Source organism: Gobio gobio (genome assembly GCF_949357685.1).
Source record: "Gobio gobio genome assembly, chromosome: 3".
Lineage (NCBI taxonomy): Eukaryota > Metazoa > Chordata > Actinopteri > Cypriniformes > Gobionidae > Gobio > Gobio gobio.
Genome location: NC_137099.1, coordinates 27153628 through 27181037, shown reverse-complemented (window position 1 = coordinate 27181037; position 27410 = coordinate 27153628). Strand labels below are relative to the sequence as shown.

The window sequence follows — 27410 nt, the reverse complement described above, 5'->3', positions numbered from 1 at the left end:
CCTTGGGCTGACAGTAGCTTCCTCTGCTGGCTGAAAAAAATTAACATCCAACTGCTAACTAGGGTTATTAGTTGGGAAATTCTGCTACTTGAAGCCGACGTCGTTGGGGAGCAGTATATACCGCAATACACATGGGGCCGAACATTGCAGAGGCCTACCAAAGCTGACTACCTATTTTCCAGGTTGCAGCTAATAAAATTGCCAAACTCCCCAACCGTCGGGACTCACTCGCAAGGAGGCCTGTCTCTGAGGCCTACTACCTGATCTGGAGTCTACTGCCAAGACTGCCCCAGCTGGCTACTCACAGCCAGCTGGTCCTGCAATCCATCCCAGCCTAGCTGGGTGACCCATCCTGGAGGCCTCCAATTCCTTCTGGAGCCAACTGTACAATGGTGCAGTCTTATCGGCAGTGCCTACAAGCACTGGAACCTAATCACATTGTCCATAGCAGGGTACTCGGCAAACCAAACGCCCTGTACCCCCTAAGCGGGGGGAGTACCACATACGCCACCCACCTCATGAAGGTCCTAGCTTAAATAGCGGCCTACCATACCGTGCGAGGGCATAAGCCATAGCAATGCTCTGGCTACAAGGGAGCTCACGACCAAACCTACATAAACCAAAAAAGGTTGCGAAGTGCTGCTCGACCCAAGCCATGGGTGAGGCAGAATGATACAGAGCTAGGATGGAGGTACTCAAATCTACCCTGCCTTGTCAGGGGAGTACTATCAACTGGCCAGGGCATATACAGGAAGGGCCAGCGCCTGCCAAAAAACTGGCGGCTTCTAGAAACTAGCTCTGGAAGGCCGGGCTGAGCTATGCATACGGAATTTTCGTATCTGCATGAAAAACGCCTCAACCCTGCCCCACGACTACTGGCTAAGTCGCTATCAATTCTGCACAGCACCAACCTGCATTACTATAAAAAAAAACAGAACGCAGGTAAGGGGGCGGGCCTTGGCTGGACTACTCTACATAAGAGGAGGCTACGTTAGGGACAATAATAATGCTAGATTCAAAAATTTGGAACAGCTACCCAGAGAGCAAACGCTTCTTGGCGTGCACCTCCGTAATCCCTAGAAAGCCTAGGCCAATCTAGATCTGTACCCGAGGTCCAAAAAGGGCCGCTACTATTGCACCGTGCAAAAAGGGGCACTCGGGTAGAAGTGCCAGTCATTAAATAGATCTGGCTCTAGATCTAACTGTAGTTCTAGCATGGTCTGATCCTGAATTCTCCGGAAATTTACACTGAGAGAAGATACAGACCACCTTACCCTGAGGCGGCTACCAGTTAGCAGCTTAAGAGAAGGCTAGGCATTTTTTCCTCCTAGTATTAACACAAAAACCCCCTTTTTTAATTTTTTTTATATATAACCGCTACACACCCGCAGGAAATGAGCGGTATTCCCAGCGCTAATTCTAACGCATCTTTATTGCCTTTTAGGTTTGGGAATAAAAAGGGCTGTACAGCTCTCAACGCATGTACCATATATAGTGTTCGCTGGCTTCCACTAGCAATACTGGCTTATTTGTACAGGGCTTAAGCAACTGTTTTTTGTTAAAATAACATTTTATCGTTCTAGCCAACCCAACAGGGGAACTACAGGCCCTTTTAAAACTTGTATCCCGCGATCCCCGAAGCCCTCAACAGGTAGCGTAAGCTTACAGAAAATATGTAATAATTTCCCTTATAGGGGACTTACCCGCTCGCCTGCGGCACGCCATGATATCCAACCACAAGCTTTATTCCCACATGAATGCTTAGGTGTACTACTACCACGGGGCTGAGGGGGCGCACTCACCAACCTGGCAGGCCGTCAGAGTCTGACGTAGCTCTTTCTCCGCTCATCATGGGCCCGCCCAGCCTGGTGTTAAAGCGCCTGGGGAGAAAAAACTAGGAAAAGGACGCCCTCCTTACTCAACGCACCCTTGGGGGAGGAGACTTGTCCCAGCGTGGTCTTCTTCGCTGGAACCGGCCTTGCCCGGCATCCTTCCTATTCCTAGTGCGGGAGTCCCGCCTCTTCTGCGCCCTACTCCGCCACTGAGGGGGCGCACGAGAGGCGACACTGGCTCGCTGGTCCTGTTGCTGACCCTCGTGCCGCGATGGACCAGGGCCTCCCGCCTGCCTGGGCATGCATGATCTGAATGCCGCTGAGCGCGCCCTCGCCTCCCTGAACCTTCCCACCACCGCCTCGACGGAGGTGCCAAAGAGCTCAGAGGGCGAAACCGGGGCATCGAGGAGAAAGGCTTTCTCTTTCGCCCCGATGTCCGCAAGGTTCAGCCACAGATGTCTCTCCGTAGCTACCATAGCCGCCATCGCATGCCCGATGGCGACTGCTGTCTGCTTGGAAGCACGGAGAGCCAGATCTGTGGTGAGGCAGAGCTCAGCCATCACGTCAGGGGGTAAGCCCTCCCCCTGTTCGAGATCCTTCAGCAAGTCGGCCTGGTATGCCTTCAGCACCGCGGTGGTATGTAGTGCTGCAGCGGCCTGACCTGCTGACGTGTATGCCCTGCCGTTTAAGCGCGAGGTGTTTTTCAGCGCTTTAGACGGCAGGGTGGGAGTTCTCAGTGTCGATGGCCTCCCTGACGCGAGATAGTTCGCAAACGTCTCGTCAATCGGAGGCATCGACACATACCCAGACTCAGCCGATCCTTCAACATCAGCGAAGTTTCCACGCTGATGCCGAATTATCCGGGCCGAGTATGGGTTCCTCCATGCCCCCGAGATCTGGTCGTGCAGATCGGGGAGGAATGGAAGGCTCCCCAGAGGTGAAGGGTTATGACCGGAGTGAAAGCGATCATCCAAGCGACCGGGACGCTTGGGTTCTCTCCTAGCGCGCTGCCAGTGTAACTCCAGCCTGTTGGCGGCGCGCTCCATAACCTCCAACAACTCTGCATACACGGGGCAAGATGGCTGAGAGGGTTCGGCCCCAACTGATTCATCACCACCCTGCCCAGCCATCCTCTGCTCGAATGGAAGAGCATCAGCTGACGAGGAGGAAAGATCCGACTCCTCCCCCGTCAGCCGCCCCTCACGACCTGGCTGGTCGTCTGTGAGGATTACACCCTCCTCCAGACGACGAGCCAAGTCCATCTGGGAACCCCAAGACTTCCGTCGCCGCTCAGCCTCGGCGTGAGCGGGACCGTCCCCAGAAGCTGGCCCCTCTTCCCTCGAGAAGAGGGCCAGGCGAGACTGGAGCGTTCGGATGGGGAAACGCTCGCAGTTCGCGCAAGAGGCTCCCTCGAGAACCTCCCGCGTGTGCTCTTCCCCCAGGCAGTACACACAGAGATTGTGCGTGTCCTCAGGCGTCAGATACCTGGGTCACGGATCCGCGCACTTTCTAAAGTGCCGGGTTTTCTGTGAGCACTTCATCTTACTAATGCGATTCTTTTTCTTGTAACACCAGACAGAACAGTCACTGAAGACGAAGAAGCGGTGTCATGTTGGCAGAGGCGCCCTTTTATACTTCCTGGTCGCATCTGGATGACGTCATCGGCTGTCGCCGGTCAGTAGGACTGATGTGATTCGATTGTAGCTCAGACACCTGTCAAGCCGAGGGCGTTCCCGTAGCGTCAAGCTGACGCAGCGCGAGTTCCCTTTCGAAAGTGAACAACCATGATCTCCGATCCCTCAGGCGGCACTGCATCAAGAATCGTCATTCATCTTTGAGCGATATCACCACATGGGCTCAGGACTACTTTGGCAAACCTTTGTCAAGTACCACAATACGTAGTTACATCCACAAATGCCAGTTAAAACTGTACTCTGCCAAAAGGAAGCCCTATGTTAACAGTGTCCAGAAGCGTCGTCGACTTCTCTGGGCTCGGAGGCATCTGGGATGGACCATCACACAGTGGAAACGTGTACTGTGGTCAGATGAATCAGTATTTGAGGTATTTTTTGGGAGGAATGGACGCCGTGTGCTCCGGACCAAAGGAGAAAAGGATCGTCCAGACTGTTACCAGCAACAAGTCCAAAAGCCAGGGTCTGTCATGGTATGGGGTTGTGTCAGTGCCCTTGGCAAAGGTAACTTGCACTTCTGTGAAGGCACCATTAATGCTGAAAAGTACATAGAGATTTTGGAGCATAATATGCTGCCTTCAAGAAGACATCTTTTCCAGGGACGTCCATGCATATTTCAACAAGACAATGCAAAACCACATTCTGCACACATTACAAAGTCCTGGCTGCGGAGGAAGAGGGTACGGGTACTTGACTGGCCTGCCTGCAGTCCCGACCTGTCTCCAATAGAGAAAGTGTGGCGCATTTTGAAGCGCAAAATGCGACAACGAAGACCCTGTACTGTTGCCCACCTTAAGACTTGTTTGCAGGAAGAATCGGACAAAATTACACCTGAAACACTTCATCACCTGGTGTCTTCAGTCCCTAAACGTCTTTTAAGTGTTGTGAAAAGGAATGGCAACATTACAAAGTGGTAAATGCTTTACTGTCCCAACTTTTTTTTAAATGTGTTGCAGGTATGAATGACAGGAAAGGATGCAAATTTACAAATGACATGAAGTTGACCAGACAAAACATGAAATATTTTTTGTTCATATTGTCTGCAATGAAATGCAAGTCAAAGTAAATTTAGAAATCACTTCTTTTTTTTTTTTTGCGATTTCCATACTGTCCCAACTTTTTCTGATTTGGGGTTGTAAAATAAGTAACTTCTTTTCTTTAGACTGCCAGAAATTGACTCTGCACTGGAGGTTCTGTCTGAGATTTTGCTGCAGCTGAGCAATCAGAAGAGTTCAATAGAAGAAGTGATTCATGCTACTTTTGAAGAACTTCAGAAGACCCTCAACGTACGGAAGAGTGTTCTGCTGATGGAGCTGGAGGTCAACTATGGACTCAAACAGAAGGCTAGTACACTTATATAGAGGCTATCATTTTTAAAATGACATCATTGGTTCTTACCATCATATCTTTCCAACATTTGTTTTGTTTTAAATGTTAAAACAATGTTAAAATTGCCTTAAAGGCTGATATACTCCTGGCAAAGTTCTTTTACATTCTTCGCTTAGAGGTAAAAAGAAGTTTGAAATACATGAGCAGCACTATATTGTTACCAAACATCCCGATGCGTCCATGCGAAATTACCAAAAACAATTATGTTTTAAAATGTTTAATTGTTTTGCTTCATAGCAGGGGGATGACACTCTGTGACTTGTGTCGCATTAGCTATGTGAACACAGAAAAAAAATCATGGACATGATTAGGATATGTTAAAGGGTCAACTTCACGGTCAAAAATGGTACTCAGGAAATTAATGGGAAATATGAAATTAATGGTAAAAATCTTTTAGTGATAAAAACTACAAATCAGTCACTGCAGAAAAAAAATGCACAGCAATGAATGAGTGACACTTTAAAATATCAAGAGCAAAATAGGCATACACACACACACACACACACACACACACACACACACACACACACACACACACACACACACACACACACACAGACAGAGAAATTAACCAGTAAGACTGCATCCGAGTAAGACTGCATTTATTGAATTAAACAGAATAAAATACCAATGAATTGCAAAATATTTGTATAAACTAAATTATCACTGTCAATTCCTTATTTTGTTCGATTTTTTAATTATCAAATACTGAGTATAATTTTAATAACAAAAATGCTTTCCATATGTCCCTTTCTAACAAAATGTTAATGTTTGATTTAGTCATAATGAAAAATCTGTTACTTATCTAACAAAAAATATCTAAACCTTGACAAAAAGGAGTTTTTAGAATGTCTTAATATATATATAAATGCAAAAACTAATAATTAAGAAATTATGTCTAAAAAAACGAACGGGAATCCAATCCATTTTTTAACACCTCCGGATGACACTATTCTCACTTTAAAAAAGGATTTTAAAGGCCTTCACTCTATTTTAACGTGAAATATTGCATTTATTGAAACACACACACACACACACACAATTTATATATATATATATATATTTCTTTTAATCCATAATATATGGAAAAAATTGCTCATCAAAATGTTATAAATATGTATATATAGTGTATTTATTACATAATTACCATGGACCAATGGTTGTTTGAAGGTGTTTATTAGCCAGAGCTATCTTATCTAGAAGGTTCACTTTGGACAGCTGTTAAGAACTGAAACAAACAACAAGCAAACTGTGTTTTGGTCTGATCTTGAAGTATATTGTTCAATGCAGTATCAGAATATTTCTTCATTTACATTATCACCATATTCAATTGAGATTGACTATTTTACATACCTGCCTCTTTCTTATTAAGTGGGCAGATCTCGATCCAAATAAGCTGACGAGTAGGATAGACTTGTTTATTCTCTGCACTGTTATTTTGCACCCATGCAAGATCTTGGCTCTTCCCATTTCAGTCACACTTGCTGTGGTGGATGATTAAACAAATGAATAACTCTGCCCATGCTTCAGTGTGGGTCTGACATCAGTCCTGGCAGCTGGCAGTGCGTCACATGGGAATGATTAATCTGGAAGAACCAGACCAACTACAGTGTCAGCCTTTAAACACAACGTAAACAAAGGCAGCACAGCTAGTCGCTAGCAGGAACAGATAGTTTGGGGCATTGTAATGGAAGAGGACTGTGATAAACAAGTTGAGGTGAGGTAATTCTGAATTCAAATTTTTGTGGAGTTTACTTTAGTTTTAGAATCAAAATGTGTCAAGTTTTTCCTCATTTGATATTCTTCTATGACTGAACATGATGGCTTTATCAAAGCATGGATCTGTTAGCATTGAGTACATTTGGTCCTTGTCATGTTAGTCTGACTGAATCACCAGACCTTTTTTCTTTTATATAATGGCTTCATAAGTACCAGATTTGGTAAATGATTACCTGTTGTGCATGTCAGGAATTGATGTTCATTTAGAGGTGACTTTTATGTTGTCCAGTACATGCTTGTAGCACTGATTAACTGCTAACATTTGTTTGTTTACGCAGACATTGGGGTCCACAAGTGAAACTGATTTGTAGTTTTGCCCCAATTTTGCATATTTGACAGCACATATTTGATTTTACAAAACCTAAGTACAAAACATTATGATCATGTTGTCCGGCGTGATGATGTGCGAATGTTCCAGAGAGCCTCTTGTGCTTTAATGGAAGCAAAAACATCCGGTCTTCAGTACAAAGGAGTTAAGATGATCACACAGTTGTTGCATTTGATTAGTGATCTAGTAATAGTGCAGATTAAATATTTCCTCTTATTCCGTCTATCCTTTACATTTTCTAAATCAGACTTTCAATGTGGACTCAGACTTTTGGACCCCACTCTATGTGCAATTCATATGGTTTGTGTTGCTGTGTCTGTGTGGCTGCAGATCTAAATATATGCCATTGTGAACAAACTTTTTAGGCTCAGTTGGATTCAGGAACGCTTATTTGTAGGGTGTTGGGCCATTGAATGTGTATTATTGTACATTTATGTGTATGAATATATATTTGTATGTCATTGCAGGTGTTGCAAGCTCAGCTGGAGTCGTTGCTGCAGGGGCAGGAGGGCATATGCAGCAGCTGCAGTTTCACAGAGCAGGCTCTTAATCACGGCTCGGAAGCTGAGGTCCTATTGGTCAAGAAGCAGATGAGCGAGCGTCTTGATGAGCTGGCCAGTCAGGAGCTCCCACTTCGGCCAGAGGAGAACAACCAGCTGGACTTCTTGGTCGAGACCGATGGTCTTCGCAAATCCATCCACAATCTTGGTGCTATAGTAACCACCAATGCTGTAGCCGCAGAGACTGTTGCCACCGGTGAAGGCCTGAGGCACTGCATCGTGGGGCAGCTAACCTCTGTGACCATAACAACAAAAGACAGAGACGGTGGACTGTGCCGGACAGGAAATGCTCTGCTCATAGCTGATCTTTCTGCCCCTGATGGCACCATAGTAGGGGAAGGCGAAGTCACAGATCATAAAAATGGCACTTATGAGTTTGTATACAGGGTCCCGTGTGAGGGCCGCTTTACGCTCTCGCTGAAGCTCTATGATCAGCATATTAAAGGCAGCCCATTCAGCATACGTGCCAACAAAATGACAGACATCTCCCTGACTTCAGACGGAGGCAAGAAACGTCTCAAATCTCCAGGAAGCAGCCATGTGAAACAGCGTGCCATCAAGCGCCCTGCCAGCATGTACAGCACCGGCAAACGGAAAGAAAACCCAATTGAAGATGACCTCATGTTCCGAATCGGTATGATGAGCACACTTTCCTTTTGTCTGAATCCTGTCCTAACAAATTGCATAAGAAATGAACACTACTACAGTCAGGTCACTGTAAAACGAGATTGATTTTATTAGCATAAACTAGTTTGATTAAAGTGTAAAGAGGAGCAAAAGTAAAAAAAGATGACACAATGTAACCTTCACTCACTCTCTTATGCTGAGAAAAGTATCTCTTTGTTATAGAGCAATAGCTTTGAAATTCCCAGATGGAAATTTGTATCTAATGATTAGTGTGTGTCCATATATTATAAATCTATACTCTTAAGAAACAATTAAATTTCCAAAATTGGCAGATGATGAACAATAAAAAAGTATCATCAGTTCTGGATGAATGTCCTTAGGAAGACAAAATTACAATAATCCAGCATTTATTTCATCCTGAATGAAAAATGTAATGTTTATCCATATTTTATGCATTCATCATCCATATTTTATTGTATTTTTGTCCCAAAGGAACAAAAGGCAGAAATAAGGGTGAGTTCACCAATCTGCAGGGAGTTGCTGCTTCTTCTGTTGGCAAGGTCCTGATAGCAGACAGTAACAATCAGTGTGTTCAGGTATAAAATTCTACACCTATCTCTTTTTACTACCATTCTGTTGGTTGCTTGATGCCTTTTTCATTTAAATGAAAGAAACATTTAAATTAGCAAGGAAGTAAGTGTCTAACTTTGTTTTTTTAAGATGTAAATTGTTATATTTGTAGATATTTTCAAATGATGGACAATTTAAGAGTCGCTTTGGAGTGAGGGGCCGATCACCAGGACAACTTCAACGGCCAACTGGTGTCGCTGTGCACCCCAATGGTGACATCATCATTGCTGACTATGATAACAAATGGGTCAGCATTTTCTCCTGTGATGGCAAGTTTAAGGTATCTGCATCTGCTTTTTATTAAATTAGTTTTATTAAAGAAAATGGTAACTTTTAAGAATGTATGGTAAATAGATTTTTACCAAATACTTGTTAGTATCAGAAATATTTGCTATTGTCATGTTTTTTATAAATACACATAAAAAAGGAAAAAATTTCAATTGAATTTTGACACTTTCTTCTGTCTTTTTTCAGACTAAAATTGGCTCAGGGAAGCTCATGGGTCCTAAGGGTGTATCGGTTGATAGAAATGGCCACATCATTGTGGTTGACAATAAATCTTGCTGCGTCTTCATTTTCCAGCCCAATGGGAAACTGGTCTCCAAGTTTGGCAACCGAGGCAACAGTGACAAGCAATTTGCAGGTACTTACCTTGGTTACATATTTGCACGTATTCAGCCTTCACATGCTATCCTAATTATTAGAAGTTTCCTAGTCAGAAATTGGACATGAATGGCCTCATAATTAAAGCTAATTTTGATTTCTAAGTTTAAGAATTGGGCAGGCCACAAACTTTAAACATGGCAAAGGAGAGAACCAATGCTGTGACTGCTAAGTTTTATTCGTTTTTCCCATAACATCTATATAGCTTTATTTTGCCATTATAGCCATTTGATGCATATTGTATGTATTTTGCACAGTGAAAATAGCATTTATTTGAAAGAAATCCCAGAATCTAGATAGCATGGTGAATGTATACAATAGCGTAGGTAATGGTTATGTGGTGATGATGCTACATTTATACATTTTAGCTTTAATAAGATTTCAATAATAGGCAAGAATGAACTTGGCATCTTCCACGATTCCTATTCGTTCTGACAAAACAGCACTTTAACACAGTCATAATTACTACTTCAGAAGTATGAATTTGAAAATTTCAGATAACACATGAAGGCAGCATTGTTACGTCCATGTGCTTGCTGAAATTGCTTCAGCCTTCAGCTCAGTATCTAAAATATCTCAGTATCTACAGTATCTAAAACGGTGTTTTCACTAGCTATTTTTTCAACCATAAGGAGAAGCCACGTATCATAAATGTTATGGTGATTATGTAACCAAGCACTTTTATGGGACACTTAATGACAAAAAAAGAATGGGAGACATTTCATCAAAACTAACAGTGACTATTATTGAGTAGACCAATGGGATGAGGGGTTTAGTTTACCAAAACTCTTTTTCTTTCCTTTCCATAGGTCCACACTTTGCAGCAGTGAATCAAAATAATGAAATCATTGTGACGGATTTTCATAATCATTCTGTAAAGGTAAAATATCGTATTAAAAATATTGGAATGTAAACTAATAATATACACCGATCAGGCATAACATTATGACATGTGAAGTGAATAACACTGATTATCTCTTCATCACGGCACCTGTTGGTGTGATATATTAGGCAGCAATTGAACTTTTTGTCCTCAAAGTTGATGTGTTAGAAGCAGGAAAAATGGGCAAGTGAAAGGATTTGAGCGATTTTGACAAGGGCCAAATTGTGATGACTAGACTACTGGGTCAGACCTTCTCCAAAACTGAGCTCTTGTGGGGTGTTCCCGGTCTGCAGTATCTATCAAAAGTGGTCCAAGGAAGGAACAGTGGTGAAGCGGTGACAGGGTCATGGGTCGCCAAGGCTCATTGATGCATTTGGGGAGTGAAGGCTGGCCCATGTGGTCCGATCAAACAGACGAGCTACTGTAGCTCAAATTGCTTAAGAAGTTAATGCTGGTTTTGATAGAAAGGTGTCAGAATACACAGTGCATCGCAGTTTGTTGCGTATGGGGCTGCATAGCCGCAGAACAGTCATGTGCCATGCTGACCTCGGTCCACTGCCGAAAGCACCAACAGTGGGCACGTGTACACTTTTTTATGGAAACGGTATTCCCTGGTGGCTGTGGCCTCTTTCCGCAGGATAATGTGCCCTGCCACAAAGTAAAAATGGTTAAGGAATGGTTTGAGGAGCACAACAACGAGATTGAGGTGTTGATTTGGCCTCCAAATTCCCCAGATCTCAATCCAATCGAGCATCTCTGGGATGTGCTGAACAAACAAGGCCCCACCTTGCAACTTTCAGGAGTTAAAGGATCTGCTGCTAACATCTTGGTGCCAGATACCACAGCACACCTTCAGGGGTCTAGTGGAGTCCATGCCTCAACGGGTCAGGGCTGTTTTGGCAGCAAAAGGGGGACCAACATAATATTAGGACATAGTGTTATGTCCATTAGGTCATAATGTTATGCATGATCTGTGTATTGTCATGTCATATTCCTCAAATGGGCTGTCTAAATTAAGTTAGCCGCCATTGTGGTTACTTTTTGAAAAACAGCTCCCTCATACCTGTTAAAATTAATTCAAAAACATAATTCTTTTTAAATATTGATGTGTTAATGCAGATTGTGTCATCAAATTGCAGGTGTTCAGTCCAGAAGGGGAGTTTCTACTGAAGTTTGGGTCGAATGGCGAAGGAAATGGGCAGTTTAATGCACCGACAGGTGTGGCGGTAGATGCCAATGGCAATATTATAGTGGCTGACTGGGGCAACAGCAGGATACAGGTAACACAGGCTTAGACCACCTGAATATTTCACAAAATATTTGTGATTGATTCACCTAAGACTTTTTATTGGGGCCACCAAAGTAAACACATTAGCTTGTGAGATTATTTAAATATGCTGAACACTTTGATGACTGGCTGTACACACATATTTTAGTCATGTAAGGTAAAAGATTGTAGATTTAACATCTTTATATCATCCATCTCCATCTGTGGGACTCCAGGTGTTTGACAGCAGTGGATCCTTCTTGTCCTATATCAACACCTCCGCAGACCCTCTGTATGGCCCGCAAGGACTGGCTCTCACCTCTGATGGCCATGTTGTGGTGGCAGACTCTGGGAACCACTGTTTCAAAGTATACCGTTATCTACAATAGCACCTATTCCTTAAAGCTGTTGCCCTCGTGCCAAATGGGACCCTCATATTGCATAGAAATTGTCGTCGTAGCCTTGTTTGTGACACCCTCACCTTGTAGAGAACTACAAACTGAAGGAAATGAGATTCTGTTCCATGATCATAAAAGTCTGCAAACCTAAAAACATTGGTTTTGCGATTCAAAGGAAGTTCACCCAAAAATATAAATTGTCTTTCACTCTTTTTACCTTATGTTGATCTAAATCCATATTCATTTCTTTTTTTCCATTGAACATGAAAGGGACATTTTAAATAATACATAGGCCATTCTTGTGTGCTTTAGTGAATTGCAACCATAAAAATGTGCTCTTTATTCCAAGCCATACAAAAAAAGCTCAGAGGAACGGACAAATTTGCTATTCATTGAAAATCATCCATTCCACTGTAATCCATTCCATTTTTGGGCTCTATGGAACAAAGTCACGATGATTTGGAACAACACAAGGGTAAATAAATGATAACAGAAATACAATTTTTGATTGAAACTTGCCCTTTAAGAACGAAACTATATAGATTTAGGTTATGCTGTTCTTCACTTTTGACTCAAAAACTGCTATACATTAGCAGTTCATGTTTCTACTGCGTGAATCTGAATGTTCTTGTTTCAACACTCAGCTGATTAAAAAGGGAACTCTTCAAAGAATTGGCATGTATAAGAATGCAAGTGATGTGATTCCAAACTGCTATTCAATTTTATATATCTACACATTAAACAAAACACAAATAATCCACTATGGTGTGCCAGTATCAGCAATATTTGGCTGGATCTATGTTTAAAAGAGATGTCAAGAATATTTATATTTATAACTTATACCACAATATATGTGCTTCTCTGATCATGACTGTGATGTGCACAACTGTGGTTGGTACAGTGTTTGTATAATGTAATTACTGTACATCTCTGTAATCACTTTAACCCATAATATGCAAGAAACAAATCACTTGATGTTTAGATAACCAAAAACGACATTTTTAATATCACGGCACTGTTTAAAAATCTGCCATTTCATTTGTAAAAGATGCTAATTCATTCATCTTGTTAATTCGTGCCATTCAGAGAATTGATTAGAAAAAAATCAGTGATGTATCACATGCGAAATTCACCAAAAACATGTATAGTGCTAATATAATGGGGCCCTGGTTAAACGCTTATCAGAAGACATGCATTAATTAGTGATCATGTGTTGTGAGAGTAGTTATTTTGTGTTGTTGACAAATCATGTTCATACTCTATGCTTAAACTGAAAAAGTGCCCTGGATTCTTTTCAAGTGTACTCATGCCAAACAGATAAATGCAGAAAGTAAATCTTCCTTGTCTCACTGTATGTCTGTTTTCCTGTACAGTTCTGTTGTCATACACATGGAACTAGTGCTGCTTGTTTGCACAAAAAATACACTATATATATCACACATTCCAAAATGTTTCTCTCCCACAAATACCCACAAACCAAATTTTTGTAGCAATAAAGCTTGAACCTTGAAAACTCCTTTGCTGTATTAACTTTATGCTTTTTTGGCATAAAACACCAATTATGCTTTTGCATGCATGCATTGCATGCTTTTGAGCAACATATTCAGTTGACCAGTGTTATATTGTTATTTTTGCAAAGCACATGAATAAACATTGTATTATTTGAGTTGTTCTGAATATATAGAACCTCAGATGGAAACAGAAGATGCAAGGTTACACATTATTTCGATGGTCCACTTTGCAACTATGTCAACTAACTCTCATTAGAGTATTAGTTGAGTTTTAGTAGACTATTAGGGGTACAGCTTGGGTTAGTAGAATCAGTTGACATGCAGTTGCAGCGGTACTTATAATTACTAGACTGTCTAAAGTGGACCATCGAAATAAAGTATTACCCATCATAAACAAATTAACTTTTATGAGTATTTAGAACTTTCAGGGCATGGGCACTCAGGGCACTCATGTCAGAAAGTTAGTAACTTTAGTAAATTATGGATCAGCGCTGACTCGAGACGCGAACCGTTTAGAACGATTCAGTCCGATTTGGTGAACTGGTTCGGTTCACTAAAAAGAACCGATTCAAAAGAATGATTCGTTCGCGAACCGGACATCACGGAGACGAAGCGATTGCTAACAAAGTTATTTATAGTAACTACTGAGTTATGAGAGCGCTGTCAGTCAGCGCGAGTTTATTGTGTTTGTATCTGAGAGTTCTGAATAAACACGAGTCCCAGTCACACCGAGTCCTCTTCATCATTATTCTACCAACTTTGTAACACATGCAATGTACCATTACAGCGAGATGAACGAGTTAGTAAGTGTTGAGTAAAGCATTATTTCTAGATATGTTCCAATCATATGAATAGCGTCATTGACGCGCATTGAGTAACGTTACACAGCGCAAACAAAGACACAACAGCTGTAATCGAATGTAACGTTAATCCAGTTTATTGTGGGGAAAGCTGGCTAGCCTAGCCGGATACCCTCACGCTTACCCCCCTTCTGCTTAATCTCACGCCGCGTTTGGTGCCTCCGCTGTGGGCCAGATGCAGTACTGGGGGTCGGGGATGTTGGAGGCCGAGCTTCGGCGTGCGTGAAGTTTATCTCTAAAGATGTGACTGCTGATGTTAAACAGAAAAGACTGTATGCACATTTTAGAACAGATAGACGCGACAAGGACGTACAAAAACACTGACACACAAGATAGAAAACACGAAAACACCGTTCTGTCGGGAGAGAGAGAAGCCGCTGCGTGTCCACAAATAATAAATAATTAGCTACACATAAGAAATCAATGATCACAGATCAGAAGGAACTGAAGAAAGACTTCTGTTTTCATTTGTACATCCAAACACTGAGAAACTGCCAGTGTTCACTCGTTCACAAGTAACGTTAATGAGTGTTTGCATGGGCGTGCCAGATTCTCTGGGTGGAGGAAAGGGAGGTAACCGTTCCTGCTTGGACGTCAAACCAGGAGACTTCAGGATTGGCTCGTCTGGCCTGTCATTTTCTCAAAGGCAGAGAGAGACAGCCAGAACTCGGGTTTACACCAATCAACATTTCTATCCACTTGGGGACAATATTCAGGCTAGGGGAACTCATATTAATGTTGAAATACCTCATAAAATGAAAATGTCATGCCATGGGACCTTTAAATTATAGCATTTCTTCCTTTCACTGTCATGATCTGAGTAGCATGTTAGAGTATTTAAACAATTGTTATTATTAAGTTAAGTTAAATCTTACAGTAATTCACAACACAGAGTCAAATACAAAACTTTTTTTTTTATTTTCAATGTTCAAACTTGCAAAACATCTAGAAAAATATACAACAAAATGCTGAACCTTACCACAACAACAAACATAAAAGAAAGAAGAATATTCACATTTTCCCCCATTAGAGATAAAAGCACATTCTTTTTTTCCTCGTTATTCAAAAGCACCGTTTCCTCACATATCCCCACAGTAGCCTGAATCGTTGGAGAGCTGAGAGTTGGAGCTCCGGTTTGAAGAGGAGTTCCATATGTCCAAATTCATGTGTGGTCCAAAGGGATTGAAGCTGGAGTACTGTTTTCCCGGGCAGGCGCCGCCTGGTTCACGGCTGAAGGGTGCAACGGGTGTGACAGGTGAGATGGGCGAATGGGGTGAGACAGGAGCGGAGCGCTCTGGGTGGAAGTGGTTCTGGTAAGGCTCGATTTGAGGTGTCCAGATAGAGCCAAATAGACTTGACATGGGTGACAGACTTCTGGTTCCTGAAAAGTATGGCTGGAAAAGAAAGATAAGGGAAAATTGCAAGTCTTTGAGAAATGAATGAATGAAGAGCTATTTATATAATGCATTTTCAAATGTACTACTGTACACAAAGTGCTTTACAATCATATCAGAGGTTTTCTCCTCAACCATCACCAGTGTGCAGCATCCACATGTATGATGTGACGGCAGCCACAGAACAACGGCGCCAATGCGCTCACCACACACCGGCTATAGGTGGTGAGGAGAGAAAGTGATCGAGCCATTTCAAAGGATGGGGATTATTAGGAGGCCATGATCGATCAGGGCCAACAGAGGGAATTTGGCCAGGACACCGGGGTTACACCTCTACTCCTTTATGAGACTTGCCAAGGGATTTTTAATGACAACAGACAGAGAGTCGCGACCTCGGTTTGACGTCTCATCCCAAGGACAGTGCTTGTTACAGTATGTCCCCGTCACTATAGTGGGGCATTAGCACCCACACAGACCACAAGTCACATGTATCAAAAGGTGGTTGAGCTGCAAGTTTTAAGAGATAAAGTGTCATTTACTAGTTTAAATGTTAACATGAGACTATCTCTTACAACTTTGCAGCTCAACTGTCTTATGATACACTGTTCGCAGCTGCACGCGCTCTCTTTCTGATAACGCAGTGTACATTTTTATTTAATACGGTCCTTTGAGCTGCATGTTTCAGACAGTGAACCAGTGAATCACTTACACGTGAGCAGCTCATGATATGTCGTTTTTAGCGACTCAGTTCACAGTGAAACGCAGCAAACGCCATCTCTGCATGGTTCCAATCCTGAGTGGCGACGTCACTAACCACATCCTACCAGCACGGTTCAGCACGTGCTGAGATTTCCGGACCAAGAACAGTTTGTTATTCGTGCCGTGCCAAATCAAGCTTTAGTGGAAATATAACTGAAACTTACCGCTCAGTCCGACAGTGGAAAAGCGGATTTTGATTACAGTCAAAATTAAATTAACTTAGATACTGTTTAAATTAAATGCCTTTAATTGTGGCATTTTTTGCCTACGGTACTGAAAATGGTATTAAGACGAGACACTACAGGCAAAAACATAGTTTTTCACGCATTGGTCAATTTTGAGATTTTGGCCTACTTGACTTTTCATAGTGTTGTTTCAGACTGGAGGAAAGAAAACATCCAAAATACACTTTTAAGCATTTATTTTATTGCACTTTATCTATTTGCATTTTCTCATGCATCTCCACTTCAGTAGCACTTGCACCAAACGTTAGAGTTTTATTGCTATCTATATTCTGAACATTAGCAGAGAGGTTTGTATACCCGTATATATCACGTACCTGACTATAAACGACATTTACAACATGTCAACAAAATTAAACGAATTTTGTGCCTGGCTATAGCAATTTAGTTCGGATTTCTATTCTGAAAATGTATGTAAATTAGTGCATATTTAATTAGTCAAGGCCTCATTTGCATATGAAAACACAACATTTCAGAAATGTAATCAATCAACTAGGGAAGTATGGGAATATCAGTTACATTTTTCCTAATTCATCTGGTTTGATTTGCCTCAAATATCAATATATTTCAAAAGTATTGTTTCAAAGTAAGAAATTCCACTATTGTGACAACACCACTGCCGTATAAATTATTTTTTTGAAAGTGCTTGACAAAAACAAACACTTGTTTAAATCTCACCTTGCTGCCCACACAACTGCCAGTGTCCCATGTGGAGTTCATGTCATGAGCTCCATTCTCTCCCCAGACTGGCTGATGGCTTTGGGTCATGGTTTGGCTTTCATGGCATGGGAATGCATTTTGGTAATTGCCGTTACCTTCACGGACAAAACAAAGAAAATGGTCACATCCTTCGGTAACTACGTACTACAGTGAGAAATTTCTCATAGGTGTCAGGAAACCCCTCACCTGTTGGCATGTAGTTCGTCTGATCACTATAGGGATACTGACTGGTACACTGGCTGTTCATGTTGTTCCACGGGAAGCTTCATAATATCAACAAATAAGCATTTGTATTTATCAGTGGATGGACATGAATGAAGTCAAAAATAAAATACAAAAGAACTAAAAGCCTGAGACATACCCGTCATATCCTGATGAGGGACTCTGAGGGACAAACGGAAGGGATTCGGTCATGTTGTACCTGAATCCATTGGTCAGGGGAACGGAGGCGGCTGACCATGTCTCTTCAATCACATTAGAGCCAATTACATCTGTGGAAACCAAAATGCAAAATCATATAAATAAAATGTAAGATCATACACTTAACCGGAACGATCCTCTCTATAAATGTAACATGTGAATGTCCCTCACCGATGTTCTTTTCCACACCTGCAGCTACATCAGCGAAGCTGTGAGGGAGTACAGGGTCAGGACAGACTTCTGGGCTTTGGCATGGTTCCCTGACGTATAGATTGTTCATGCTGTGTACAAATGTATAAATAGATTGTCAATCACTTTTAGATTTCCCTAAATCACTTAAGTAAAAAAAAAAACATGTATTAGTTATTTTACCTTTGGGTTTTGTAGGTATAGTTCATGTAACATTCCCGATCTTTTGGATATGGGTTGTACTGGATGTTGTCCCCTAAAAAAACAAACACCAAAAAGCAATTTGGATTAAAATGTCATTCATAACGATTTCCCTTCAGCAGCTGCATTCACACCATGTCATAATTACCGTAGGCTCGAGATGACAATACGTGACGTTCTATTCGGAGCTGTTCACATCCTCGGACTGGGAATTATGCGTTTCTATAGCACCACAATAAACAGCCATATTTTTTTCAGCGTGCATGTTAACCAATGAGTGCATTCACACCAGGACCAGGAGCATCATGTGAGCATCAAGCAGGAGTGTCGCATGAGCAGCAGTGAAGCGGGGGTTTCGGTGCAGAGTCTATTTTTGCTGCGCTGCTGACGCTCAATTAAAGTGAAAGCACACTTTTGATGGACAAAACAAATATGATTTCCCACTAAAAGTGCTCAAAATGCACAGAATAAGCATGTCTAGTGTGTAATAACAAGAACTGGAGTATGTCAGAAAAGAAAATACAAGATTTACCCATTTAAACTTGTTTTTAATTATACAGTTTGGGTGAAAGTATGGTGTATTATAAAAAAAACTACAGTACTAGCCATAAAACAAGCCATAAAATATGATATATAAACTTTATTTTAGATTATTGTGTAATACACAGGCAGGTAGGCCTATAGGCACTACCCAAATCAAACCCATAGAGTCTTGTAAACATATTAAAGTATGACTGAAACGACATGATCGGAGCGGTTTTCTTAGTTGTGTTTTTTGTTTACCATTTATATGCAAATCTTGCACACACCCTATATGTTAACAAACTTTCAAGACTATCAAGTTTATAAATGACCAACTTATATAAAACAAATTTATAGGCTAGTTGTCTTTGTAAAGAAATGCTCACTTCTATGTAGTCTAGCTTTGGAGCCGCTGCATTAACGCTGTACAAACGCTTCCAGCGTGAATACTCTCGTGCGTCTGCAGGTGCAGTGATGGCGCAGATGTGAAGCTGACGCGAAGCTCAAACTTGCGAGTGAAACGGTTGTCAATGCCTAAATGAATTTACAGCGGTCACGTGGTACAAGTAGCTCTCAGAAAATTCTCATTTTACAAGCTCCACGAGAACATGAACACGTTTTACAAGTAGAAATCTCGAAATTATGGTAATTTTAACTTGCCGTGAATGCACATTTAGTACAAAAGTGTGTAAGTGCAAGTGTGTGATCTCTTACTCCTGCAGGGGTGTCTGTTGGGGTCTCTTTCTCCCTCTATGCTGCTGGCACTGCTCCAGCTACCCCAGGAGCCTCGGCTGGCTCTTACACTGCCTGATGAACTGCTTGAATCAGAGCCCGACTCCCACTGCAAACGTCGCTCTGGACACTTGCGCCTCGGTCTGACTAAACACGTGCCTGTGTTTGTGTAAAAAGAAACTGATTATCAAAACGGATGTGGAGAGTTACCTCAGGTCAGTTCACACACACACTGAAGACTTGAAAAAAAAAAAAAAAAAAAAAAAAAATTATATATATATATATTATATATATATATATTATATATATATTATATATATATATATTATATATATATATATATATATATATATATATATATATATATATATATATATATATATATATATATATATATATATATATATAAATTGAAAACAGTTATTTTAAATTGTAATGATATTTCACAATATTACTGTTTTGCTGTATTTTTGATCAAATAAATGCAGCCTGAGGGAGCATAAGAGACTTCTTTCAAAAACATTTACAAAACTTTTAATCATTTAAAACCATTTAATTTTGTCTTCAACAACCATAGTAACATTAGGATGTTCAGGGACACTGGTATGATGTAATTCACACATACAGCAGTGAGACAGGAACTGCTGTACATCACTTCCCTACCATTGTGTTTGAGAGGGCTGTCTGGGTTGGCTCCTATTTTAGGTAGTTCAGGTTTCATGTTTCGGGTTCTAGTAGCGTTGCGTGGAGGTTCTCTCTCACTCTCTGTTATCATGACAACACTGTTTTCAGGAAGTCTGTTGGATTGCCAGAATGAAAGAAAATAAATATACCATAATAAACAAATACAGTAGTAGTAACATCTTATAAATATCTTATGTGTTTTATTTAAGTTTCTTTATCAGCTTCACAGGCTACTTCACAGAAGATACAGACTCAACATTCAATAAATACAAACATTTTAATAAAAACATCAACAACAAAAAAAAGTGTACTGGTAATACAAATTGGGACCCACTTTATATCAGGTGGCCTTAACTACTATGTACTAACATTTAAATTGATAATTTAATACAATGCACTTATTGTGTACATACATGTTTTTACATTGTACTTACATTTTTAAAATTACCTGCATGTAATTACATCTGTAATAATTTCTGTAGTTACATTTATAATTACACTGTTGAAAATTCCCTTAGACCTAACCCTACCCTTATACTTACCCATACCACCACACCTGTCCCTAACTTTACCCGTATCCCACCTCAATATCAGTGTTTTGCAATACAATATGAACACAATAAGTACATTGTACAAATTTTTTGTAAGTAAGGCCACCTAATATAAAAGTGGGACCAAAAATTGGAAATATTTCTGGATCCATCTTACAAGTCCTTCAAAGTTTCTTCTGATAAAAATAGTTCTGTCATGACATAAAAAATCAGGCAAGCCAAAAATATATGTTTACCAGTAAAGAGAGAGCTACAATATTGGCATTTTGATGTCGTCATATTAGACTTATTTTTTTGATTTGGGTGATTTAATATGTTTTAATTCTCATGTTTCAAAACATCATTTGGTAGCACTTTACAATAAGGTACCTTTAGTTAAAGTTAATGAATTAACGAACAATGAGAAATACAGTTGTTAAAGTATTAATTAATCTTTGTTAACATTAGTTATTCAAAATAAAGCTGTTAACATTAGTTAATGAACCTGAACTGACATGAACTAACGATGAACTGACGATGCAACTTTTGATTTGAATAATGTATTAATAAATGCCGAAATTAACATGAACTAAGATTAATATGGGATTTAGAAGGCAAGGCAAGTTTATGTGTATAGCACATTTCATACACAGTGGCAAATCAAAGTGCTTTACACAGAAATGGAATTAAAATATTCGTGAGAACTATTTTTCATTTTAACAAATGGAACTATTGTAAAGTGTCTTATTGCAGTCAATAATTGGTTTAAAAAGCTAAAAATCCAATGAATCATGATGTTTTAATGTAGTGCGTTTATAATAACGGAAACATAGTGTGTCAATGTTCTTTTGCGCAGGGGGGGAAATTGCTGAATCAAAATCCAGTGAAACACGATTTAAATCAATCTGCTGTCAAGATTTAAAGCTCATCTGTGCACTACACAGACACGTACCCAGGAATGAGCTCAGCTGCCTTTCTGCGACTCCTGCCTGTGTTTTTCTTTGCTTTGGTGTAGGTGGCAGACACTCCAAGTTCTGCATCTTTCTCCGGTCTCTTCTTCTGACTGCCGCCTCTTTCTATCTTCTGAGGGAGGGGCACAAACAATTCATTTTTCTTAGTGAGGTTTAAAAGAAAGAACTGCAATACTGGGAACCTTTTGTTAAAATGTAAAATCTGCACAGACAGATTTTAGCAGGGTAAAACCAAAGGTGATGCTCTTGTGCTGTATTATGGCTCTTACCTCTTCATCTACATTAATGCTTTTTTCAGCATTGATTTTTCTTTTACACTCCTCGTTTTCCATCACTTCATCTGTGACGTTTTCAGGTAATCCAGGAAGTGTTTCCATAGGAAACATATCAGCTGGCAAAGCCTTGTCATCCATGGATTCTCTAAAGTGCTTTTTCTTCTCAGCAGGGAGAAGGGTTTCGTCTAGAATATCATTATTATTGTTGTTGTTATTACAAACTTCTGGGTCAGACTCAAAGGTGTGGTCTCTATCTTCATCGGTTGAAGGGTTGCAAAAGTCCGAGGTAGCAGAAACACTAGCGGCGGCAGTTGCAGGGCTATTTTTATATTTACTGTAGAGGAACGACACCTTGGTCTGCTTTTTTGGAGGCTGGGAAGAACCTCCAGAACTTTTCTTGGATGAGGACTGTGACCGAATCGTCCCATTGGCCACAGCTGGAGATCCCCTCCCCTTGCCTTTGTCAGAGGGGTGGCTTGTGTCAGTGTAGTTCTTGCAGCTGCCTTTTCCTCTACTAAACAAACAAACAAACAAACAATTTAAAAATGGCTTCAACGCACACAATTGGCTATATTAAACAGCTAACAAGAATCAAACAAATTTTTTTTAAATATATTGCAATTTGACCTGTGATATGATCATCGTAACATTACATATTGCTGCTTGTATTTCCATGTAAAAAAAAGAAAAGAAAAAGAGACAAAAACCACATAGAAATATTATGTGCAAAAACCACAGACAAACAAGCAATGCCTTTTTAAATAATAATAATAATAATATTTTTTATAGCAGCACTGACCGTAAACTAAATCGCTGTAAAACATTTTATTGTGTGGGATTTCCCTTTTATTTGGATTATTTGTGGAGCCCTGATAACAAAGGTTGATGGTGACTCACCTGATACCATTTGAGGAGCTGTGGTTGACACTGCTATTTTCACGAGGTACAGAGTTGTGATTGCTACGTGGACTTGGTGCGGAGAAGTCGCTCAGAATGTGCTGAGCTTGATGGAAAGCCATCAGACACACACCAGCTAGAGAGGAACTGCAGAGAGAACATGTTTGATATTAATGCATAGAATCCACTTCAGGTTGCATGCACATGGCAGCATTTCATGTAGTTTAAGTATGTATATAGGCTGCTAACCAGGTGAAGACCAGTGTGATGACCCAGAAGGACTCCTCCCAGCTGGGTCCTGGTACCACCTGAGCACACAGGGGCAGCATGTGGTGAGGCAGAGTCACATTGAGGGTGAAGTGGAAAATGGAGCCACGCTCTGTTACCAGAGTCAAGTCTCTGATCACCCACGAAGACGTGAAGTCTGGAGTAAATCTAGAGAGATACAGAGAGAACGATTGAGACAGGGAAAAAATAAATTGACTAGACAAGAAAAAAAAACATTGAGAAAAAAGGATGATGGGGTTTACGGTGTAATAGAGGGGTGCAGGATAACGTATTTTTGTAGGCCAAAACCCAGAACCGAGTTAGCATTTTAGCACTTCTGGTTTTAGTTAATTGCCTAAAATAAGGTGTTTTCACTTTTTTTCCTATGATATAAAATTCATATGTAATACCTTCCTGTGATTTTTTTTTAAGTCATAAGTCGAACAGGTAAACTCATCTACTGAGCCTCGTTGTGCTTATAATCATGCTCCATTATAACTATTATAACAAAAATATAAATGTTTTTAAAACAAAACTGAAAGAGTTGTCAGAAGCTTAGTGGTGAAGTTGAAGTCATGTGACCACAGTGTATTTCATTTATAGCCTACATTTAGTTTTTGACTTCTGCCGATTGCATTTACACTTAAATTCATAAAAGTTGGGTTAATTTGTGAAGATTATCACGATGAACAAATGTGTAAGAATCATTAGATTTTGTTAGGTCACAGACCTTATTAGACTAGCTTCCAGTATGGTCTACAAAATACATCATCCCTGCCCTACTCTATATAAAAATAGGCAGATGGATTAAAGGGATAGTCCACCCAAAAATTACATTTCGGTCATAATTTACTCACCCTCAAAACCTGTATGACTTTCTTTCTTCTGTGGAACATAAAAGAAGGTATTTTGAAGAATGCTGATAACCAAACAGTTTTGGTACCCATTGACTTCCATTGTATGGACAAAAAATACAATAAAATTCAATGTGAACGGAAACAGTTTGGTTACCGAGAACGAAATGCAGGTTTGAGATGACATGAGGGTGAGGACATCATGACCAAATTTTTATTTTGGGGTTGAAATATTTTGGGGTTGGAATATCTCTTTAAAAAAACAAGCAGGAAAAAAAAAAGAAAAGCAGACAAAAAGGCAGAGAAATGTCAGCCAAACTGAATATTAAAATTAATTCTCTTCAATTATGAAAAAGCATCATTAGATGCTACTAAACACTTATGTATTTCTGTGATCTAAAGTTAATGAAAAAGTTTAAGGCAATAAGAGCGGTAATTAGCAAGAAAAGGGGAACCTAAAATGGGCTTTGGGGCCATCACGTTGTCTCTGATCAGTCAAGTACTTTGGGTCAAAATAATATATTTTCAATTCGTCACTGTATTTTCAATACAACTCCCAGACAGCTTCTCAAACAGCATATACACGATATCACAAAGATTACTTTTGATGTGAATGCAGGTACATGAAAGATATGACATTATCTATGTTTCCATACAATTGGAATATTGCATAAAACATTGGCGAAATAAAGTTTTCATCCAGTGAGTCGAAGAGAAAAAAAATCATAAATATCACTAAGAAAATCGGAAGTTGATGCAGTAGAAGACAGAGAAGCCACTGTATATAACAAATTTTATATATTAAAAAATATTAGGTCTCATTTTGAAGGTTGCATCATCCGGAGGTCGCATTCATCATTAAGGCAGCTTCATTTCAGTAAACTGACGACTACATTCCAAAGTCAAAGAAATTGTAAAAATGTACGCCTCACTAGGAATAATGCTCAATTTCATAATGTTTTTTTTCTGAAATGAGACATCCTTTATGACACATGCAGCCTCTGGAAGACGCAGCCTTCAGAATAAGACGCAGCTTGCGTTTCATGGGAAAAGTAGAAATCTATATAATACCTATAGAAAGCTATCATTTACCAATCCCATTCAATGACAGTGGCTCTGCTGATATAACAACGTAATATTGCCAAAAAATTGGTTGCTTGCAAAAATGTATTTAAACTGAATACCCTGTTTTTTTTATGGTCGTCAATTCAAGCAAGGCGAGGTATGGTTACAGAATCTACCAACAGCACTAAACAGACGCAGAACATAGGATACAAAATGTTTACGGTCCTAAAGTTATTTGTAAAACTTATTTTATATAATCTCGAAAAACATTCACGACAAAGGGAACGCATAAGATCTGCACTATGCTTAGACACTGATACTGAATAGTTTCACATTAGCACCCTAAGACTTACGCAATGGTGATTTCTGAGGATGAGTTGTAGTCCACTCTGAAGGCTCTGCAGTGCTGCACCTCAAATCCATAACCCTGACATTTATATCCATTAATGTTCATAGATACTACAGTCAACGGCAACTCGCCAGCATTCTCCACTTTAAAGCTTTTCTGGATGGCAAACAAAGGCTTACTTGATCGTAAACCTATGAAAAGACAAGAAAGAGAATAAAAATGCAGTTAATGCATTTTGTATCATTGTTTCCCCTTTCGTTATTATTTAGCTGTCTTTTAACACATATAACAACTTTCTACTTTCAATTGAGCATATTTCATTGACTTCTGTTTACAGTAGCCATCATTTTGTTTATTAATAATTTATGGCCATGTATAACCATAATATAGAAGATATATGTGGTTCTGCAAGTAATTCACATTAAAAGTCATTAATGTGGTTAAACAGCTGGAGTTCTAACGTGCACCTAAAGAGACATGGTGGAAAAAAATATGAGATGGGAGGAAAAAATATTTAGAATCTTTTGCTTTTCCCTCTAGAAACTAGAAAAAAAAAGTTTAAGAATATCTAGTGCTGGGCAGTATACCAGTTCATACGAATACGGTTTCTGCGCAGAGCGCCGTGATGAGATTAACAACGTTCCCCACATGAATCATAGGCTATAGCACATATACATAATATATATATATATATATATATATATATATATATATATATATATATATATATATATATATATATATATATATATATATATACACATAGACAATTCAAAGAAGAATGGGCAAACATTTTATTGCTTTATTCTTTCTGTGTTAAACTGACGTGAGTCATCTGTTCAGAGACTGTAGTGCTCTTATTTGAACTGAAAATATCCTTAGATTTTTTAAATGTTCCTTTGCGTTGCTCCCTTTTTTTGGCAGTTTGTTGTTATATAGGGTTAGATTTTTTTAAATGCTTATGGTGCCCTCTCTCTGTGGTCATATTTTAATATTCATGTGCCTGTAATGAGTCTGTTGCAGGTCTGTGTTTTATTGGTTGTTGTCTCCCCACAGCATCATTTTATGGGGCTTTGCAAAACTGTGTTAACTCTAGTGTGTAATTGTTCTACAATATTCACTCATCATGACAGTAAAATAGGGCTTTCTAGTCAATCTACTGCAGTATTTCCTCTCTCAATTAGTAGAACATGTGGTTAACAGAACACCTGGTCATGCATGGGGGGAAAAAATACAGTCATATACTGCGAAACCGATATAATTTAGAAAAATACTGTGGTATAAATCTTTGGTCATATCGCCCAGCACTAAGAATATCTTGGTAATTCAATGTAACCAAAATCACTGAGAACAATTAATTTGAAAACAATCACTATTTATAACAGTCCTAATGTACTTATCACCAAACAATCAGAAGGGACATGTTAGGAGTAGCTCAACTGTCTCTCACCATCTCTGCACTCCATGAGATTAGACTGGGGCACGTTGAAGCGCAGTGAGGCTGCCGGCCCCGGAAGCTTCCCTCCCACCCTCAGGAGCTCCTTTGCCCCAAATCCATTAACCAGAACCATGTCAAACACGGTCAGGTTGTTCCTGTTAAAAGAACAGATAAAGCCACAATTACTGTATGATAACATCAAGCAAAAATACTAAAAGAAGGGGGGAAAAGAAACAAGACAAAAAATGTCAATAGTGTAACAATGCACAGCTCACACAGAAGTCCCAAGAAACTACAGATGAAACTGTATGAAAATTTCATATCACAATTTTAGAGACCAAAATAATCATGGTTATCAATTTCATTGTATTGCATTGTATCAACTTTTTGGTTTTCAACAATAGTATATATAGTACTAGAATGTACATTTCCTGAAGAAAATGTGAGTGGTGCTTGCAGTGGCAAAACTCTGCACTCGTTGCT

General features: G+C 39.9%; 2 protein-coding genes across 8 annotated transcripts in view; one reads left to right on the top strand and one right to left on the bottom strand.

The window, feature by feature from the left end:
• Positions 1-14283, top strand: part of trim2a (tripartite motif containing 2a) — a 44940-nt gene extending 30657 nt beyond the window's left edge. For all 3 annotated transcript variants that reach the window (XM_079812683.1, XM_079812682.1, XM_079812684.1), the window contains exons 5-12: positions 4686-4866; positions 7487-8213; positions 8699-8802; positions 8949-9116; positions 9311-9479; positions 10309-10379; positions 11522-11662; positions 11886-14283. In XM_079812683.1, the coding sequence (XP_079668809.1) occupies positions 4686-4866; positions 7487-8213; positions 8699-8802; positions 8949-9116; positions 9311-9479; positions 10309-10379; positions 11522-11662; positions 11886-12038 (1714 nt within the window). In that variant the 3' untranslated portion in view covers positions 12039-14283. The remainder of the gene's footprint in view (positions 1-4685; positions 4867-7486; positions 8214-8698; positions 8803-8948; positions 9117-9310; positions 9480-10308; positions 10380-11521; positions 11663-11885) is intronic.
• A 1030-nt stretch (positions 14284-15313) lies between these two features.
• Positions 15314-27410, bottom strand: part of tmem131l (transmembrane 131 like) — a 67264-nt gene continuing 55167 nt past the window's right edge. For 4 of the 5 annotated variants that reach the window (XM_079812918.1, XM_079812920.1, XM_079812919.1 and 1 more), the window contains exons 21-34: positions 26940-27082; positions 25494-25680; positions 23204-23389; positions 22955-23101; positions 22052-22571; positions 21764-21894; positions 20261-20394; positions 19580-19756; positions 18326-18398; positions 18125-18234; positions 17895-18024; positions 17720-17796; positions 17492-17628; positions 15314-15812 (exon numbers count right to left, since the gene is read on the bottom strand). In XM_079812918.1, coding sequence (XP_079669044.1) covers positions 15498-15812; positions 17492-17628; positions 17720-17796; positions 17895-18024; positions 18125-18234; positions 18326-18398; positions 19580-19756; positions 20261-20394; positions 21764-21894; positions 22052-22571; positions 22955-23101; positions 23204-23389; positions 25494-25680; positions 26940-27082 — 2467 coding nt within the window. In that variant the 3' untranslated portion in view covers positions 15314-15497. The remainder of the gene's footprint in view (positions 15813-17491; positions 17629-17719; positions 17797-17894; positions 18025-18124; positions 18235-18325; positions 18399-19579; positions 19757-20260; positions 20395-21763; positions 21895-22051; positions 22572-22954; positions 23102-23203; positions 23390-25493; positions 25681-26939; positions 27083-27410) is intronic. The other variant, XM_079812921.1, reaches the window with a different exon arrangement.